General features: G+C 37.8%; 1 protein-coding gene across 1 annotated transcript; it reads right to left on the minus strand.

Annotated features, from left to right (window-relative positions):
- Nucleotides 1-298: 298 nt before the first annotated feature.
- sav1 (salvador family WW domain containing protein 1) lies at nt 299-18,972 on the minus strand. Its single transcript, XM_079437159.1, has 5 exons — nt 18,295-18,972; nt 16,723-17,181; nt 6,587-6,857; nt 6,353-6,502; nt 299-2,077 (listed from the first exon to the last, which is right to left on the minus strand). The coding sequence occupies exons 1-5, from the start codon at nt 18,386-18,388 to the stop codon at nt 1,864-1,866; spliced, it is 1,188 nt and encodes a 395-aa protein (XP_079293285.1). The 5' UTR covers nt 18,389-18,972; the 3' UTR covers nt 299-1,863.
- Nucleotides 18,973-19,283: the final 311 nt, after the last annotated feature.

Genomic DNA, 19,283 nt, shown 5'->3' on the forward strand with positions numbered 1-19,283 from the left:
ACTCAATGGTCATCATGGTAGAGCACCTGGGCCACTATTTGCAGCCAAATGATTACAGTTCTTGTCTACTTGAGTGGGAAAAGACCATTTGCCAAGTGTGTTCAATGACAAAAAAAATCACCAAGAATATCTGACATACATAGCATCATAAATTTAGTTTCATTAGCTCTTATGCTCTTGAACGACTATAGGCTGCCATAAATTCATTTATAAAGACTTCTTTTGAACCATAAAGTGATATTTGTGGGCATTCTGTTGATGGAGGTGATTCAACAGAATTTGAGACCAAACAATTTTTGTGCATATAGGCAATTTATAATCATAGGAACTTTCTGGAAACGGTTGTACATTTATATTAAGGATCACTCTACATACATGTTTATTAATGGGCCCCTGGTCTTTATCGTCACTCATAATTGATCACAAGCATAGAGGAACACATTTTAACCTTGTATGAGCTAATGAATCAAAATTACTAGTATGAGCACAAAAAGTTAAAATGCAAAAGATATTTTTCACATTAGTTTTTACCTTTATGAATCCAGATTTATTCCCACACATATAATGTTGAATAAAATCCATGGAATTCAGGAACTGAGGCTCCCAATGATACCTTTGTGATGCTACTGAGGATTGGCTTTCTGAACGGTAGCACTTTGTTTCCAAAATGTTGAATTTTGCATTTGTTTTCCAATAAGTGGCTTTGGTGTCCTCATGAGATATGAACAGAAGAGCAGCTTTCAATGAATTCTTACTTGAAAGCTGCTAAAAAAATTGATTGGCAAGAAAAATAAATATTCAAGGATTAAAATAAATATACTTGTATAGTGTTTTGTTCTACTTATATATAATAAGTATAATATTGGTAAAAAAATTACTGAAGTAGAGAAAAGTATTTGCAACCTAAATTGGAAAGACAAACTTCATGAACATCTCACACATACACACACACACACACACACACAGCAAACACACAATACAAAGTCCTGGTTTATTTAGTGTTGATGCTCAAAATAGATTTTACAAACAGACATAACTGAAAAATACAGGCAATGAAAAAAAAAAAAAAAAAAAAAAAAAAAAGAATGCCGCAGGCTCAATAACTTAATATAAAGTGACGACTCCGTCTGAAAGTTTCATCTTTAAATATAAGAAAATTCCTTAAAGGAATCCACTACACCTTAAAGGATAAACCTCAAAGAAATGTCCAAGTCATATTTCACCCTCCCAAAAAAACAAAACACAAGAAACAACAATATGCATTTTACTTGAAGAAAATGAAGCACCATGAAGATAGATTATTGCATTATTTTCATTATAAAAACTCATTACTGTAATGCAAAAACTAGCGATTTTTATAAATTTATTTAAATTGCAAAGTATTTGATGTAAAACTGTTCATTCATGCTGATTTAAATGACCCTAAATTAAGCTTCATTTTCTTTATGCAAACTATAATTTTTTGTTTTTTAAGTGAAATGTGACCTGAATGAGTTTAATGAGATTCACCCTAAAAGCAAAACTATAACTGAAATTAAGAGTCTGATTAAACAATAAAACATTGATAACTGATAGATGTGATTGTCCAAAAAGACAATGCAGAATGAGTCCTCACAGTCCTGACATGCACAAACACTCTCAACATGTGCAAACACATTCACAACACAATCAAAACCAAGCATAGACTCAGAACACACACAGCCGTACAATGGCTGATAAGGATATATAGGAGTAATAGTGTAAAGGCTTTGTGTGGTGTCTCTCTTTGGGCTTATATTTGGAGCTGTTTGAGGGAGTAAATGATAGTCTGCATCAGCAGCTAAGGCACTGAAAAGGCTGGAGTTTGGGTGTGTCTCATACAAGTCATATGTTAGGAGGGAAGTTTTTGGCTGGTTGTTGGGCATACCACTGCTGTCGCTGTTTGCGCGTGTCGAGTTCGGTGAGCAGTGCTTGTCGATATGCCTCATAGGATTTAACGATACACTCCAACTCCTTCATAAAGAGCAGCTTCAGCATTCCCTGATAAGTGTCCAGATCCATCAACTGGAACAGTTCCCACTTCAGGATGTGGTCATACCTGAGACAAAGCACAACCACACACTAATATGACTGAAGGTTAACAGTTAACAGCCTCTAATGGCTTCCAGGAACCAGCCAATGGGGGAAAAAACTACTTTTAAGTGAGAAATCTTCTGCCCGATGTCCCTGATGAAAAAAACATCTTAATCTAGCATAAACTGGGTTGATGGTCTCTTGTCAGATTTTAGAAGGGTTTTAGATACTTATCATACAGTCAGCTTAAGACCAGCTTAAACCAGCCTTTTTTCAGCAGGGGTCTTTTATCTTTTATTAACAAACATGCTTTCAGGACCCACTTTGTCTGTTGCTTTGGCTGATTAATAAAATGGAAAATTATTTCAACTGAAATGTGTGTGTGTATATATTTTAATGTTATTTATTTATTTATTTATTTATATATACACTGAACAAAATTATAAACGCAACACTTTTGTTTTTGCCCCCATTTTTCATGAGCTGAACTCAAAGAACTAAGACTTTTTCCATGTACACAAAAGGCCTATTTCTCTCAAATGTTGTTCACAAATCTGTCTAAATCTGTGTTAGTGAGCACTTCTCCTTTGCCGAGATAATCCATCCACCTCACAGGTGTGGTATATCCAGTGGTGGAAATGGCCGATATTTACTGGGGGGACTCTAACTTGGAGAGGGGGGGGGGGGGTTAACAATGGTAATTTTAGATTACCTTTCGGATGTATTTTATCATAAAAACATTTATAATCTATGAAAACATTTATTAAGAACTTGTGTCATATTTTCTCTAAACCTTCTTGTAGCCTACATTGAGACAGGCACCTGCAACTCTGTCCAAATTAAAGATGCGTTGTGTTTGAATTTGTGCATCTTATAATATAATTATTATTAATGACCTCTTGTGTTTAATAAAAAACAAACAAAAAAACATTGATTAGTGAAATTAACTAATGATTTCAGAAAATATTAGAATGATTGTCTCTCATTGGCCTGATTAGCTAAGTCCTCAAAACACGTCTTATTTAGCGGTAGCTACAGTATTGCAGGATTTGTAGATTATATTTAATAGTTTACACTTTGCAAAAACCTTTTCAATTAGTTTTAAAAGGTAACATTACATTCTTAAGGACCCTACACTTACGTTTCTTTTCAGGAGCACTAGTGCTTCTTCTTAAAAAACATAAATAAATAAATTAGGAACACCTTCTGATCAATGACAGAAATTAAACTTACTATTATAAGATGATGTTTGACTCCTTAAAGTATTTTTTTTAACCTTTGTAATGCCATTTTTATCTTTATTAAATGTATGTCATATGTTGTGCCAAAATTAGATTTATTAACTTTTTGTAAAAAATAAATAAATAAATAATTAAACAATAAATTCATTTAAAATAATAAGATACAATCAGGAAGACCTGAAATCAGCAACAATTAATCTTTGCACGGAACAGAAGAGCACAAATGTGGAATATTTACAGACTTTTTAACAAGACTCAGAGGTGGCATTAATACATTTAATAAAAACAATGTTATGAGAATGAATATAGAAATAATTAAACAATTAAAATGTATTCTTTAAAAATGAAACTCCCAGTAGGTGGCAGCAAGTCACTGTCTGTCATTGAATCATTCATCTAATCAATTCGTTCAAACTGCTGATTCATTAAGGAATGAAGCAAGTGACTCTCTTTATGAATGGATCATAGAATCATCGACTGACTAGATTTGTTCAAAAACAAAGATTCATTCATAATTGAAACAGCGCTGTTTGCTTGGAGATGCGCATCGGCTCAGCTGTGACTTTATTTCATCAACAAAATAGTTCTCAACAGATCAGACAAGTGTTCCTAAAATGTAAGTCGCTTTATATTAACTTTTGAATAAAATCAATAATGTATAAATCTGTTGTATTAATTAAATTTCACATTTGCAAACTCTTTATAATCATTAAGTTCATCGCGATCTCACAAACTACTATTTTAGTGAATGAAGCTCTCTACACTGAATCTATTATTTCTACACTTTGTTTGTTACAATGAATGACAAACTGCAGTCTGCTTTCACGATCTGTGCTGTGAGGAGCAGCATGCGCAGCAATAGAGAAGCATTTCCATTGGCTGCAGTCTGCTCTTGATGGCCAATCAAAGACGGCATTGCCCAGCAAACCATAGACACAAATATCCCGCTACATTTTGTTTAGTCTGCACTGCACTACGGTTTATGCAGAACTGGGATCGCTTTTCTAGTCTTTTGAATGGATATAATATAGAAATCATTTTAATTTTCAAATAAATCTAACCAGTTGGAAATGAAACGCCGTCCCCCCTCGAAATTCACTCCCCGGACTCCAGGTGTGCCTTAGGCTGGCCACAATAAAAGGCCACTCTAAAATGTGCAGTTTTATCACACAGCACAATGCCACAGATGTCGCAAGTTTTGAGGGAGCGTGCAATTGGCATGCTGACTGCAGGAATGTCCATCAGAGCTGTTGCCCGAGAATTGAATGTTCATTTCTCTACCATAAGCCGTCTCCAAAGGCGTTTCAGAGAATTTGGCAGTACATCCAACCGGCCTCACAACCCGCAGACCACATGTAACCACGCCAGCCCAGGACCTCCACATCCAGCATCTTCACCTCCAGCATCGTCTGAGACCAGCCATCCAGACAGCTGCTGCAACAATCGGTTTGCATAACCAAAGAATTTCTGCACAAACTGTCAGAAACAGTCTCAGGGAAGCTCATCTGCATGCTCATCGTCCTCATCGGGGTCTCGACCTGACTGCAGTTTGTCGTCGTAACCGACTTGAGTGGACAAATGCTCACATTCGATGGCATCTGGCACTTTGGAGAGGTGTTCTCTTCACGGATGAATCCCGGTTTTCACTGTACAGGGCAGATGGCATGGCATCGTGTGGGTGAGCGGTTTGCTGATGTCAATGTTGTGGATCGAGTGGTCCATGGTGGCGGTGGGGTTATGGTATGGGCAGGCATATGTTATTTATTTAGTCATTTAGCAGACGCTTTTATCCAAAGCGACTTACAAATGAGGACATAAGAAGTAATCAAAACCAACAAAAGAGCAACAACGTGCAAGTGCTATTACAAGTCTTGGTTAGCCTAACGCAGTACAGATTATTATTATTTTTTTTTTTTATAAAAAGACAGATAAAATAAAATTAGAATAGAGAGTGCTAGAGTTAGAGGGTCAAGTAAAGATGGAACAGATGAGTTTTTAGCCGTTTCTTGAAGATGGGTAAGGTTTTGGCTGCTCGGATTGAGTTAGGCAGGTCATTCCACCAGATGGGAACAGTTAATGAAAAAATGTTATGGACAACGAACACAAGTCCATTTAAAGTGCATTTTATTGATGGCATTTTGAATGCACAGAGATACGGTGTATACGACAGTGTGTTCCAGTTCCTGACAATATCCAGCAACTTCGCAAAGCCATTGAAGAGGAGTGGACCAACATTAATAATAATAATAATAATAAATTCATTACATTCCACGGGCCACAATCAACTGATCAACTCTATGCGAAAGAGATGTGTTGCACTGCGTGAGGCAAATGGTGGTCACACCAGATACTGACTGGTTTTCGGACCCCCCCCAATACAGTAAAACTGCACATTTTAGAGTGGCCTTTTATTGTTCCTTTTTGTCTAATCAGCATCTTGTTATGCCACAACTGTGAGGTGGATGGATTATCTCGGCAAAGGAGAAGTGCTCACTAACACAGATTTAGACAGACTTGTGAACAATATTTGAGAGAAATAGGCCTTTTGTGTACATAGAAAAAGTCTTAGATCTTTTGAGTTCAGCTCATGAAAAATGGGGGCAAAAACAAGTGTTGCATTTATAATTTTGTTCAGTGTATGACAAAAAACAAACTTAAAACCATAAATGAAAGTTAAAATATTTTTTACTTGACAACGGTCTGATGCCAACGGTCCGAATGTATGATGTCTGAGGCTGAGACTACTTTACAACTAACTGAAATAAGCTGAGTTGGAAGTACTGAAATTGCTTAAAAAAATAAATTAAAAAAAACTATCAATAATATAGAAATATATATATATATATATATATATATATATATATATATATATATATATATATATATATATAATATAAATAAAATAAATTAAAGCTAAATAGAAATATGAAAAAAAAATAAAAAAAAAATAAAATATAAAAGCCTATTCAAAATATGAATAAATACTATAATATTATAGAATAGTATTATGTATCATTCAATAATTGAAATGTGTGACGATGAGTGCATGTGAAACTTACTTCAGAGGGGCTCTGGCATACACCTGCAGCCAGTCTGGGATCTCGGCTGTGTGGTACGGGTTTGCTGGTACCAGTACGGGCTGGTTGCGTTCTGGTGGGCGGGGCTGGTAGGTGACTGGCGGGGGCGGGGGCTGGTCGTAACGTGGAACACTGAGCAAAAGCAGAGTTGGTGTATTTTAGATCCAAAATCTCACCAAACAGTCTCACAATGTACTGGAACGTCTCGACACTCACCTGGGTGCACAGGGGTGTCTGTACTGGGCACGTTTGTTGATGTGGTCAACATAATACACTCCAAACTCAGCTGACTCCACCCTCTCCCAGCCCGGTGGAAGCCCCTCCCTCTCCAGCGGATGGCTCCAATGAGTGGTGTTTGTGTTGTGATCGATGAAATACTTCCTGCCTCGAATCGTCCAATCAACAGTCCAGCCAGGAGGAAGAGCCGCTTCCTCCCCACTCATGGTCGTCAGATTACCCACCGACTTTGCTGGCACACGGCCGATTGCTAGAAAACAACAAACACATGGAAGTATTACAGATTTGTATGCAGGAAATGATTCTCTGTGTGTTAGAATGATATTTTGTTTTTGTTTTTAATTTGAACACAAAGGAGTTGAAGTGATATGAATGAAAGATGGGGTGAAAACAACAATTTACAGCTGCAGGGACAAATCTAAGGCAAAAAACCCAGGAGACCATGAAAGGTTCAGCACAAGGAAAAACACATCAGTGTAGGGTGAAGAAAAGGGCAACCAAGAAAAATCCACATTTCTGTCATTCTCACACACAATGAGAAATACTACAGGAGAGTGACAGCCCAGGAAGTTTGTGTATACTGAGCAAAAGTGTTTACAGGAGAAAATCATGTACTGAGCAGGTCTCTCCAATAAAACTGAGTATATCTAATCTCTTCTTTATACTTTAGTAGCAAAATACTGTTAGAGGTTTTTATACTTTATACTCTTCAAAGAATCCTGGAAAAATGTATCATGGTTTCCACAAAAACCATAATAATAATAATAATAATAATCTTAATAGTCTAATAATAAGAAACATTGCGTGAACATCAAATCAGCAATTAGAATGATTTTTAAAGAATAAAGACTTGAAAATTAGCTTTGCCATCACAGGAATAAATTACATTGAAAATATTTATTTAAATAGTAAACAGTTGATTTAAATGGAAACAATGTTTTACTATATTACTGGTTTTATTGTATTTTTGATCAAATAAATGCAGCCTTGGTTATCATAACAGAGTTCTTTCAAAAACATTAAAAATCTTGCTGGCCCCAAACGTTTGAACAGTAGTGTATCAAGTTACAAGATATACAGTTGGGCAAAAAAGTATTTAGTCAGCCACCAATTGTGCAAGTTCTCCCACTTAAAAAGATGAGAGAGGCCTGTAATTTTCATCATAGGTACACTTCAACTATGAGAGACAGAATGGGGGGAAAGAATCCAGGAAATCATATTGTAGGATTTTTAATGAATTAATTGGTAAATTCCTCGGTAAAATAAGTATTTGGTCACCTACAAACAAGCAAGATTTCTGGCTCTCACAGACCTGTAACTTCTTTAAGAGGCTCCTCTGTCCTCCACTCGTTACCTGTATTAATGGCACCTGTTTGAACTTGTTATCAGTATAAAAAGACACCTGTGCACAACCTCAAACAGTCACACTCCAAACTCCACTACGGCCAAGACCAAAGAGCTGTCGAAGAACACCAGAAACAAAATTGTAGACCTGCACCAGGCTGGGAAGACTGAATCTGCAATAGGCAAGCAGCTTGGTGTGAAGAAATCAACTGTGGGAGCAATTATTAGAAAATGGAAGACATACAAGACCACTGATAATCTCCCTCGATCTGGGGCTCCACGCAAGATCTCACCCCGTGGGGTCAAAATGATCACAAGAACGGTGAGCAAAAATCCCAGAACCACACGGGGGGACCTAGTGAATGACCTGCAGAGAGCTGGGACCAAAGTAACAAAGGCTACCATCAGTAACACACTACCCCGCCAGGGACTCAAATCCTGCAGTGCCAGACGTGTCCCCCTGCTTAAGCCAGTACATGTCCGAGCCCATCTGAAGTTTGCTAGAGAGCATTTGGATGATCCAGAAGAGGATTGGGAGAATGTCATATGGTCAGATGAAACCAAAATAGAACTTTTTGGTAAAAACTCAACTCGTCGTGTTTGGAGGAGAAAAAATGCTGAGTTGCATCCAAAGAACACCATACCTACTGTGAAGCATGGGGGTGGAAACATCATGCTTTGGGGCTGTTTTTCTGCAAAGGGACCAGGACGACTGATCCGTGTAAAGGAAAGAATGAATGAGGCCATGTATCGTGAGATTTTGAGTGAAAACATCCCTCCATCAGCAAGGGCATTGAAGATGAAACGTGGCTGGGTCTTTCAGCATGACAATGATCCCAAACACACCGCCCGGGCAACGAAGGAGTGGCTTCGTAAGAAGCATTTCAAGGTCCTGGAGTGGCCCAGCCAGTCTCCAGATCTCAACCCCATAGAAAATCTTTGGAGGGAGTTGAAAGTTCGTGTTGCCCAGCGACAGCCCCAAAACATCACTGCTCTAGAGGAGATCTGCATGGAGGAATGGGCCAAAATACCAGCAACAGTGTGTGAAAACCTTGTGAAGACTTACAGAAAACATACTTCATACAAAGGGTATATAACAAAGTATTGAGATGAACTTTTGTTATTGACCAAATACTTATTTTCCACCATAATTTGCAAATAAATTCTTTAAAAATCAGACAATGCGATTTCCTGGATTCTTTCCCCCCATTCTGTCTCTCATAGTTGAAGTGTACCTATGATGAAAATTACAGGCCTCTCTCATCTGTTTAAGTGGGAGAACTTGCACAATTGGTGGCTGACTAAATACTTTTTTGCCCAACTCTATAATATAATATATCAAGACATGATTTTAGCTATATCACTCAGCTTTAATCATGAGCATATATTTGTGAGGGAACTGTGTGTGTGTTTGTGTGTGTGAGAGAGTCAGAGCTGGAATGTATGATGACGTCAGTGCACAGTTTCACATCTCTTCTCGTGCTCAATAGCTCTAGAGGTTCACCTCACTCATACACCCATAAATATATAGTTGTCCCAAAAGTATTTGAACACTTATGAATGAATTTTGTACGTTCAAGCCTGGCTTAGGTGTGCTAATACTTTGAGGCCACTGTATTAAACTGATTAATCTGAGAACAACAAGTCAAGTTCATTCTGTTGAAGAAACCAAGAACCCATCTGCATATTATAGGAGACAAAATTGAAATATACCGTTTTTTTCACTAATCTGAACCAACCACATTACTGCAAAGCTCTCCATCATTGAAACTGACGAATCTTCATTTAATGTAATCAGAAAGACAGAAACACTACACTACAGGAAGAGATAAATGTATCAAACCAGGCATTCTTAGCAGATACCAAGCTACGGTTTAAACATTATGTGGTTAGTCTGTCCACAACAGAAGCAATCAGTCCCACTAAGAGAGACAATCTGAATATATCTGATGTTTAGCATAGATTTATTAATAACGCAACAAGATTTAGGACAAAAACAGAAACCAGCAAAATGTCATATCACTCATCATGGCTGGTTAAGCTGTATTCAAGGCAAACGATTCTCTCATCCATAAAGTGTATATTTATATTTGCCTTTAATACAGTTTCCAACCCTCTTAGAATAGATTCATTTAACTTTTGAACTAGGGGTCGACCGATATGTGTTTTTCAGGGCCGATGCCGATACCGATTATTACAGACCAAGTAGACCGATAACCGATATATTGAACCGATATATATGTCTGGTGTAAAAATTAAAATGAATGTCAAAATTAAGAATAACAAGGGCTCTGACAAAAACGGCCTTCCCTAGTGTTGGTTGCACTTCTTACTCTTGTCTTCCCCCATGCATTCATCTACAATAAGGGTAATATATAAAGAGAGAGTTAAAAGTGGGGCCACTGTATGCTTCATGATTAAGCCTATGAATACTAAATACTACAGCTAAACAGCTTGGGGAAATTAAGTATTTGGCTTCAATAATTTACATGTTAGAAATGTATGTGTAATAGCATAACCTCTCATAATTCTTCATTATTTTCGGTTGACTAAATCATAACCTACAAGAGGTGACTATTCAATTCATCATCTAATGCACATCAATTGATTAATTTAAAAAGCGCAATGTATATAATACGTGTAAATAATTTAATTGTCTTCATAGCTCCATTGTAGAAGTTGCGAAGAAGACCGCAACTATTTTAATGAAACTATAACACTAATAGCCTGTTATAGGCTCACTTGGTTCAATAGCCTATTGAAATGTCCCAATTTCCGTCATCCTAATCTTGGCCTATGTGACAGTAACTTAATCTTGGCCTATGTGACAGTATCTTAGTCTTGGCCTATGTGACAGTAATTTCCATTAGTTTTCATTTACAGAGCAGTGCAAATGAAGGCATAAAACATTAATTTAATTTATCTTTTAATCAAATGAGAGTTGAACTCTATTTTTTGGCAAACAAATGTGTTTACTATTAAAATTAAAACATGTAAGAAATAGCGTATTGTGTGATTGTTCTTTTAAACAAAAAGTTGTAATAATTGTAGTAGCATTAGTAAATAAACCGAACTTTTATTTTGACGGGTTGCCATGAGGACCTCTTAAGTTTCTGTAGCCTATTTATGATATGACGATCGTTTTACTCAAACGAAACAGTCAAATGCTGATGAAGTAACTCTCAGAACAGTTCTGGGGATGATGTTCATGTATTTATGTCCTCATTTAGTGACATGGCAGATGCGGAAAACACCGCGAGCGTCGCGCACTTCAGTGTGTGTGTGTGTGTGTCAAAACCGCGCGTCTGTGCCTTTCACATATACAGAGACACGCCGAACATGCAGAATTCATATTTAAATAGTCTTTTTGCAGCTTAATGTTTACAGATAGTCCATATCATGAGTCGATTTAAGTGTACTGACCTACTTTTGATTAATTCATCCAAACTTTGACTAATTCCGTGACTCCGCGTTATACAGTAAATTCCATATGACTGGATTCCGCGATTCCCCCTGTGTTTCCCCCATCTCGGAAACCATAAATAGATAAAATTGAGGTTTTTACAACTTCAGTGTAGTGGATTGTAATTTATTGCAACTTGTGCAAGGTCTGCTGCTGCCTTTGAGAGATAACTGATGCGTGAAGCAGCACCTAGCAAGCGCTTTCGGTGTGAGAGTGCCTTTAGTCTTCCACGTTGATTGGTCGGGCTCCTGACTCTCAACAAATCAGATGCGCGGTGGGCGGAGACTGCTCTAGGCCACAGAGTGGTGAGTTCCGACAGGCTGCATCAGAGCCAAATAGCACGTTTCAAAATTAAATAATTTTATCGGCACATCGGTTTTGAAAATGACCGATGCCGATTATCATAAAAAGGCTTAATATCGGTGCCAATAATCGGCCAGGTCGATAATCGGTCGACCCCTATTTTGAACAGTCTCCAGTGGAATGTCATCCCTCAGAACATCTGCTAATTACTTTAGAAAAGTTAGATGAGGGAATCGGCTTCTAACTCTCCAGAACTGCCAACAATAATTTGATAATATTCAAGTCAGGTATTGAGATGGCAAGGGTAGATGTTGATTCAAGTTCAGCTTGGTGCTCTAACTGCACAACTTTTATGATCATGACACTATCATTAAATCAGCCTTGCCATCACTGGAATAAATTACATTTAAAAATATATTTAAATAGTAAACGGTTGATTTAAATTGAATCAATATTTTAAAATACTACTGGTTTTACTGTATTTTTGGTCAAATAAATGTTCAGTTCTTTCATGGATATTGGTTTTTGGCCTAATGGATAGAGAGTTGGACTTGTAACCCGAAGGTCGTGGGTTTGAGTCTCAGGTCCGGCAGGGATTGTAGGTGGGGGGAGTGAATAACCAACACTCTCTCCACCCTCAATACCACGACTGAGGTGAGACCCTTGAGCAAGGCACCGAACCCCCAACTGCTCCCTGGGCGCTGCAGCATTGGCTGCCCACTGCTCCGGGTGTATGTTCCCTACTGTGTGTACACTTGGATGGGTTAAATGCAGAGCACAAATTCTGAGTATGGGTCACCATACTTGGCCACACACCACTTCCCTTTCCCTAAAGTTCTCTATGGTCAGTTTTTGTGGAAACAGGGTCTTCTAGGTGAATATTTTGGTTTGCTACACACACACACACACACACACACACACACACACACACACACACACACACACACATACATATATATATATATATATATATATATACACACACACACACACACACACACACATTTATACATACATGCATACAGTCATGGCCAAAAATATCGGCACCCTTACAATTCTGTCAGAAAATGCAACCCTTCTCTCAGACAATTGTTGCAGTTGCAAATGTTTTGGTACTCACGTGTTTATTTGTTTGTTTGGATTGGAACAACAACAACAACAACAAAAACTGAAGAGAAGTCAAATCTGATACAATTCCACACAGAACCCAAAAAAATGCACTGGACAAAATTATTGGCACCCTTAACTTAATATTTGGTGGCACCCCCATGGAAAAAATAACTGAAATCAATCGCTTCCTGTAACCATGAATGAGTTTCTTACACCTCTCTACTGTAATTTTGGACCACTCTTCTTTTGCAAACTGCTCCAGGTCATTCAGATTTGAAGGATGCCTTCTCCCAACTGCTGTTTTGAGATCTCTCCACAGGTGTTCTATGGGATTCAGATCTGGACTCATTGCTGGCCATTTCAGAACTCTCCAGCGCTTTGTTTGTAACCATTTCTGAGTGCTTTTTGAAGCGTGTTTCGGGTCAATATCCTGCTGAAGACCCATGACCTCTGGTGGAGACGCAGCTTTCTGACACTGGCCACTACGTTGCGCCCCCAAATTCTTTGGTAATCCTCAGATTTCATGATACCGTACACACAGTCAAGGCATCCAGTGCCAGAAGCAGCAAAGCAACACCAAAACATCTTTGAACCTCCACCATGTTTGACTGTAGGGACTAGGGCTGTAATCAACCAAAGAAAATCTTGGTCGACTGAAGTCCTGAAACTTTCGACTAAAAATCGACTAAAAATGGCGTTGTGGAGAAAAAAAAACGTACGTTACATTAATTAGATACGCACTGTGCTCAGTACTTCGTAGCCTTGTTGTCTGCCTAAATTAATTATAAATAAACGTAAAAAACTAATAGGCTATTTGCAGTATATTAAATCGTTTTTGACCTAATTATTTTGCACTGAAATGAGTCTGACACACGAGTCTGTCGTCTCTGACTGCGGTGCATCACGTGTACCTGCACAATATCATAGCCTGTGATTTCTGAAAACAGTACTATGTTGTCAACTAGTGATATCACAAGAACTTTTGAGGAATGTGCAACATAATTTAGAAAATTATTTTTGTCATATGTTATAAGTATAACTGTCAGACACTATCATTTCAGCCGCTCTGCGCAGCTCGCACAGAGCGAGGCTGAACATAAGAGCTCAGCTTCGCGGCTGAGACACGAATAGACTTAAAGCTTTTACTCTTAATAAACACAAAAGGCGCGTCCACTTTAATAAAAAAAGAATATTTATTAAACAAAAGAGCAGAAACCAAATAAAGTGCATAACTGAAAAATAAAGCATCTTAGGCTCAAAACTAACACAAACAGTGGGCACAGCGCAATTGCGCAATATTGTGAGAACTGAGAACTGATCGCGCACTGTGTGAGAACTGAGAAAGTGGAGCACTTCTATCAGAGTGATTCCGCCTATCGCGCCTTCACTAACTTTAAGTTAATCAACAACGAATTGTGACTCCTGGGAAAAACGGGATGTCTGGTCACCCTATCCCTATAACCATTCAGTTGCTGAGGCCATTGTTTCAGATCGCTAGTTTGCGTTTTGGTAGCGTATCCGCCCACTGCGGCTGCCATACTGTGAGATATACAAACGCCCCTCATCTGATTGCGATCCAGAGACAGGGACGCACATTTTAAAAGACAAGACAGTCAACTTAGCCTATAGGATGTATTTTGAATGTCCGGTAGTCCTCAAATAACATTTTAGTCCCGTCTCGTCTCGTTAACGAAGACGCGCATACATTTCGTCATAGTTTTTATCATCAGATATTAATTTTATCTCGTCAACTTCTCATCTTAGTCACAGAAAAAAAGTTCGTTAACGAATATTTTTCGTCGTCCTCTTCGTTAACGAAATTAACACTGGTTCTTTGGAAGGAGACAGCTTCTTGTTTTTACACTAGCTTGTTATTAAATAAATAATATTCAGCATCAAACCTTCTAAAGCCTACTTATCTGTCTCTCTTCTCCAGTGGGTTGGGCTAATCCAAAAAAAGTGAAAACAATGGGGGTGTTCTGAAAACAGACTGTTACCTGTGAAACAGGGGTGCTCTGAAAACACCCCCATTAGCAATTAGTGCTTTCCACCTGATGAAATGAGCGCGGCCAAACTGATGAAATGAGCGCGGCAAAAAATCGACCAATCAGATTTTTGGTCGAACCAGACCATATCGACCAATTAATCGACTAATCGACTGGGACGTTACAGCCCTAGTAGGGACTGTGTTCTTTTCTTTGAAGGTCTCATTTTTTTTTCTGTAAACAGTGCCATGATGTCCTTTACCAAAAAGCTCTACTTTTGACGCATCTGTCCACAGTACGCTCTCCCAGAAGGATTGTGATTTTGTCACATAAGTTTTGGCAAACTCCAGTCTTGCTTGACAGCAGTGGTGTCCTCCTGGGTCTCCTACCTTTTCATTCAGATGGCGATGGATAGTGCGAGCTTACACTGTTGTACGCTGTGTCTGCAGATCAGCTTTAATTTGTTTGGAAGTTAATCGGGGTTCTTTATCCACCATTCGAACAATCCTTCATTGTAATTTTTCATTAATTTTGCTCTTCCGTCCACGTCCAGGGAGGTTAGCTACAGTGCCATGGGCTGTAAACCTCTTGATGATATTGCGCACAGTGGACACAGGAACATTAAGATCTCTGGAGATGGACTTGTCTTGTAGCCTTGAGATTGTCCATGTTTTTCCACAATTTTTTCTCTCAAATCCAAAAAGACAACTCTTTACACTTCTTTATTTTCTCCATGCTCAGTGTGACACACAACACAAAGGTTGAGTCAACTTTTCTCCATTTTAACTGGTTGCAAGTATGATTACTTTATTGCCCACACCTGTTACTTGCCACAGGTGTGTCTAAATACAAATTACAGGAGCATCACATGCTTGACAAGCAATTATTTCTTACAAATTTGACAAGGTGCCAATAATTTTGTCAAGTCCATTTTTGAGTTCTGTGTGAAATGTTATCAAGTTTGGGTTTTCTTCTCTGTTTTTTGTATTGTTGCAGTGCAAACTAAAACAATAAACACGTGAATACCAAAACATTTGCAATTGGAACAATTTTCTGAGAGAAGTGTTGCATTTTCTGACAGAATTGCAAGGGTGCCGGTATTTTTGGCCATGACTAATATATATATATATATATATATATATATATATATATATATATATATATATATATATATATATATATATATATATATTAGTCATGGCCAAAAATACCGGCACCCTTACAATTATTTATATATATATATATATATATATATATGACCCCGAACCACAAAACCAGTCATAAGGGTCAATTTTTTGGGAAATTGAGATTCATACATCATCAAGCTGAATAAATAAGCTTTCCATTGATGTATGGTTTGTTAGGATAGGACAATATTTGGCTGAGATACAACTATTTGAAAATCTGGATTTTGAGGGGGAAGAAAATCTAAATATTGAGAAAATCGCCTTTAAAGTTGTCCAAATGAAGTTCTTAGCAATGCATATTACTAATCAAATTAAGTTTTGATATATTTACGGTAGGAAATTGAAAAAATATCTTCATGGAACATGATCTTTACTTAATATCCTAATGATTTTTTGGCATAAAAGAAAAATTTATAATTTTGACCCGTACAATGTATTGTTGGCTATTGCTACAAATATACCCGTGCTACTTAAGACTGGTTTTGTGGTCCAGGGTCACTCACACTCACACTCACGGGTTTGGTTGACCAAAAAGTTTGAATACTTGATTTAGACAGACTAAACGGTCTCGTACAGTCAACAGCATAAATAGAGACAGATTATGGAAGTGTATATTTATAGCACAGAGTGACAGTCATGTTTGTTATTTCATGAGGAGTCTTTTATAATGCATGTGAGTCTGTGCATGTTGTGTTATTGCATGCCGGATGATGTGTTACTCACCTGGGGGTGGGCGACTCTGAGGCTGGGGTGTCTGAGGCTGTCCTGGGTTTCGTGGGTAGCTGAGTTCATTGTGCTCATAGTACATGTAGTTCTCATTAAAGTGGTCTGGTCTGCGTGCTCGTCTGGGTTGGTTATTGTAGTACGGCTCTGGAGGGTAGTAAAACGGGCCACCGTCTCCATTCTCTGTTACCGAACCAGCATCGCTCATGTAAGATGGCGAGGAAGGGGAGTAATCACGATGAAGGTGTGGTGGGGCAGACAGCCGATGACTCTCCCTGCGTGACACCTCGAGGGGGGTCCGTGGAGGGACATTGCGCAGGAAACTCTTGGGGACGCTAACATCCCCAACAGATCCAGAGGAATATGGACCTGCACCAGACACCCCGGCCTGAACTGGCTCCACTAACGGGGGCTCACGGCGAAGAAACGTTGGATGCCGGATAAACGAGGGCATCAAATCTGGAACAAACCACGAGGGAGGCAGAAGAGGGGTAAGTGGATTAAAACATACTCTGCAATATTTATTTTGTAAAGAATGCTCAAGATAAAGTCTACCATAAATTTCTATATTCAACTGTCCAGAAAAGAGTGACAGTGATGCAAAACAAAGTTGCTCAAAATCTGCAAAACTGATCATTACTACAAGTCTTTGCCTTTTAAGAACTGTTTTTAAGAATTAATGTTTCCAAAATAAAAAGAATATTACACATTTAAATCATTTTGATTTACTGGACTACAATTTTTTTTCTGATGTCTCGAGTCATGATTTAAATGTGTAAATGTTTTTCTTACAATAGTAAGTGCGAAAATAATTGGATTTCTACATTTCTTTCCAATACAAGTAGAAGTCTATGACTATATTATGCAAAATGTATACTATATTATGTAAAATATAGTTGTGGCTAATTTGCATTTTTTTTTTTGAGTACTTTAATTTACTGTCCACCCAATTATGCCCTGATACGTTTACTTGCAATTAAAAAAAAATATATGCAACATTAAATGACATTAGTGTTAAAATGAGGTTATCCAAAATTAGGTGATAAATACAAAGCAGATGTTAACTACAAAATACCATTTTATATTGTACTCTATTATAGCTGTGCCAATCCTGTTATGGAGAAAGTTTAAATCATAGTTTAATAATAATAACAAAATAAAGAAATCAATTTCTGAAATAGGGTAAAGTGTGCATCAAATATTCTTTGTTTTAAAAATAAACTAAGTGTGATATTTTAAGTGGACAAAATTTTATATGAAATGACACTTAAATTACAGTATGTATGAACATATATGACACATTATCTTTTTAATAATGCAAAAGGTTTACAAAATAGACATCTATTAGGCTGACAGAATATGTAACCGTGCACACATATGGTTTCTGTCAGACGAGGCTTGACTTGTATTGACATTTAATTAATTAAACATACAGACACTTAAAGTAGGTTTCATTTTCAAACGTTTTATATTCCAAAATACGCTGAATGAGTAACGTTCATTATATAAAAATGCAGATTATTGTTTTCTATTTGGTGGGTTTTGTTAGGCAGACTGACTGAAGTTACTCACTTCTCAGCAGCGGGGACGTTTCTTTCTTCACATATTTGCCCTGAACTTCTGCTGGTTTGGACGCTTCGTTTTTACTCTTCTTTCTAGAGAGCATCGTTAATCCGAATCGATTCCGGACCGATTAGACTTCGGTTTCATCCTGAAATCCGGCTTTAGATTCGCACTGACACTCAGAACCGAGTCCATTTCGGAGCGCTTAGCCCGATAATGTTAGCTAGTTTGGAGTCATCATGGCTACAGACTGAAAACATGAACACACTGGCGATTAGTTTGCATTTAGCGAATTTATCGTTGTTTTAATTGTTTAGTCGAACATTACGAATGTTTTTTCGATGTTTAATTAGCGCTCCCCGTGCCTGCTGTCCAAATTACGCCCAGAGAAAAGCGCACGTAAACTTTTACCAGCTGAATATGTCCAACCCAACCCAGCCCTCAATCTCCTTCTGACCCCAGATCAGCTCTCACTGAAGCCCTGCTCGCTACCTGATCCCAGATCAGCGGTCTGGATCCATAACTTCCAACTGCCTGATTCCAGACCAGATTATTTTATTTTCAAGATTCAAAAAGTTGCACTAGTATATACAAAAATATATATATTTTCTATTTAACCGCCCCTTCGCCTGATCCCAGACCAACTCTCTCCGGATCGCTCTCCCCACAGCAGCCTGATCCCAGATCAGACCTTCCCTAAACCAGGTCCTCATAGAAGCAAAGCATTGTGGGAAATATTTCATTCTCGAACTTTTTTCCCCTATCTTTCACATTTTTTTGTGGTTTAGCGGTTTTTCTGTGGGATTTGCCAAAATAACGACAATAAAAATAAATTATAAAATAAACTATTCTATATATATAAATAAAACTCACACCCAATGTTTGCTAAACTATTTTATTTATTTGTTTACAAATAATGTTTTATGTGTTTTTACATCTGAACCAAGTGTTATACAATTAACACTTAAGTTAACGTTATTTTATAACAAATATTGGTA

Source organism: Barbus barbus (assembly GCF_936440315.1).
Source record: "Barbus barbus genome assembly, chromosome: 16".
Lineage (NCBI taxonomy): Eukaryota > Metazoa > Chordata > Actinopteri > Cypriniformes > Cyprinidae > Barbus > Barbus barbus.

Bases quoted from the DNA above. Each gene is read 5' to 3' on its own strand.
- sav1 (XM_079437159.1), bottom strand. From the start codon at position 18,388: ATGCTCTCTAGAAAGAAGAGTAAAAACGAAGCGTCCAAACCAGCAGAA. The intron at 6,503-6,586 runs GTGAGTGTCGAG...GCTTTTGCTCAG, and splicing joins AGACACCCCTGTGCACCCAG to TGTTCCACGTTACGACCAGC. The intron at 2,078-6,352 runs GTAAGTTTCACA...GCTTTGTCTCAG, and splicing joins TATGCCAGAGCCCCTCTGAA to GTATGACCACATCCTGAAGT.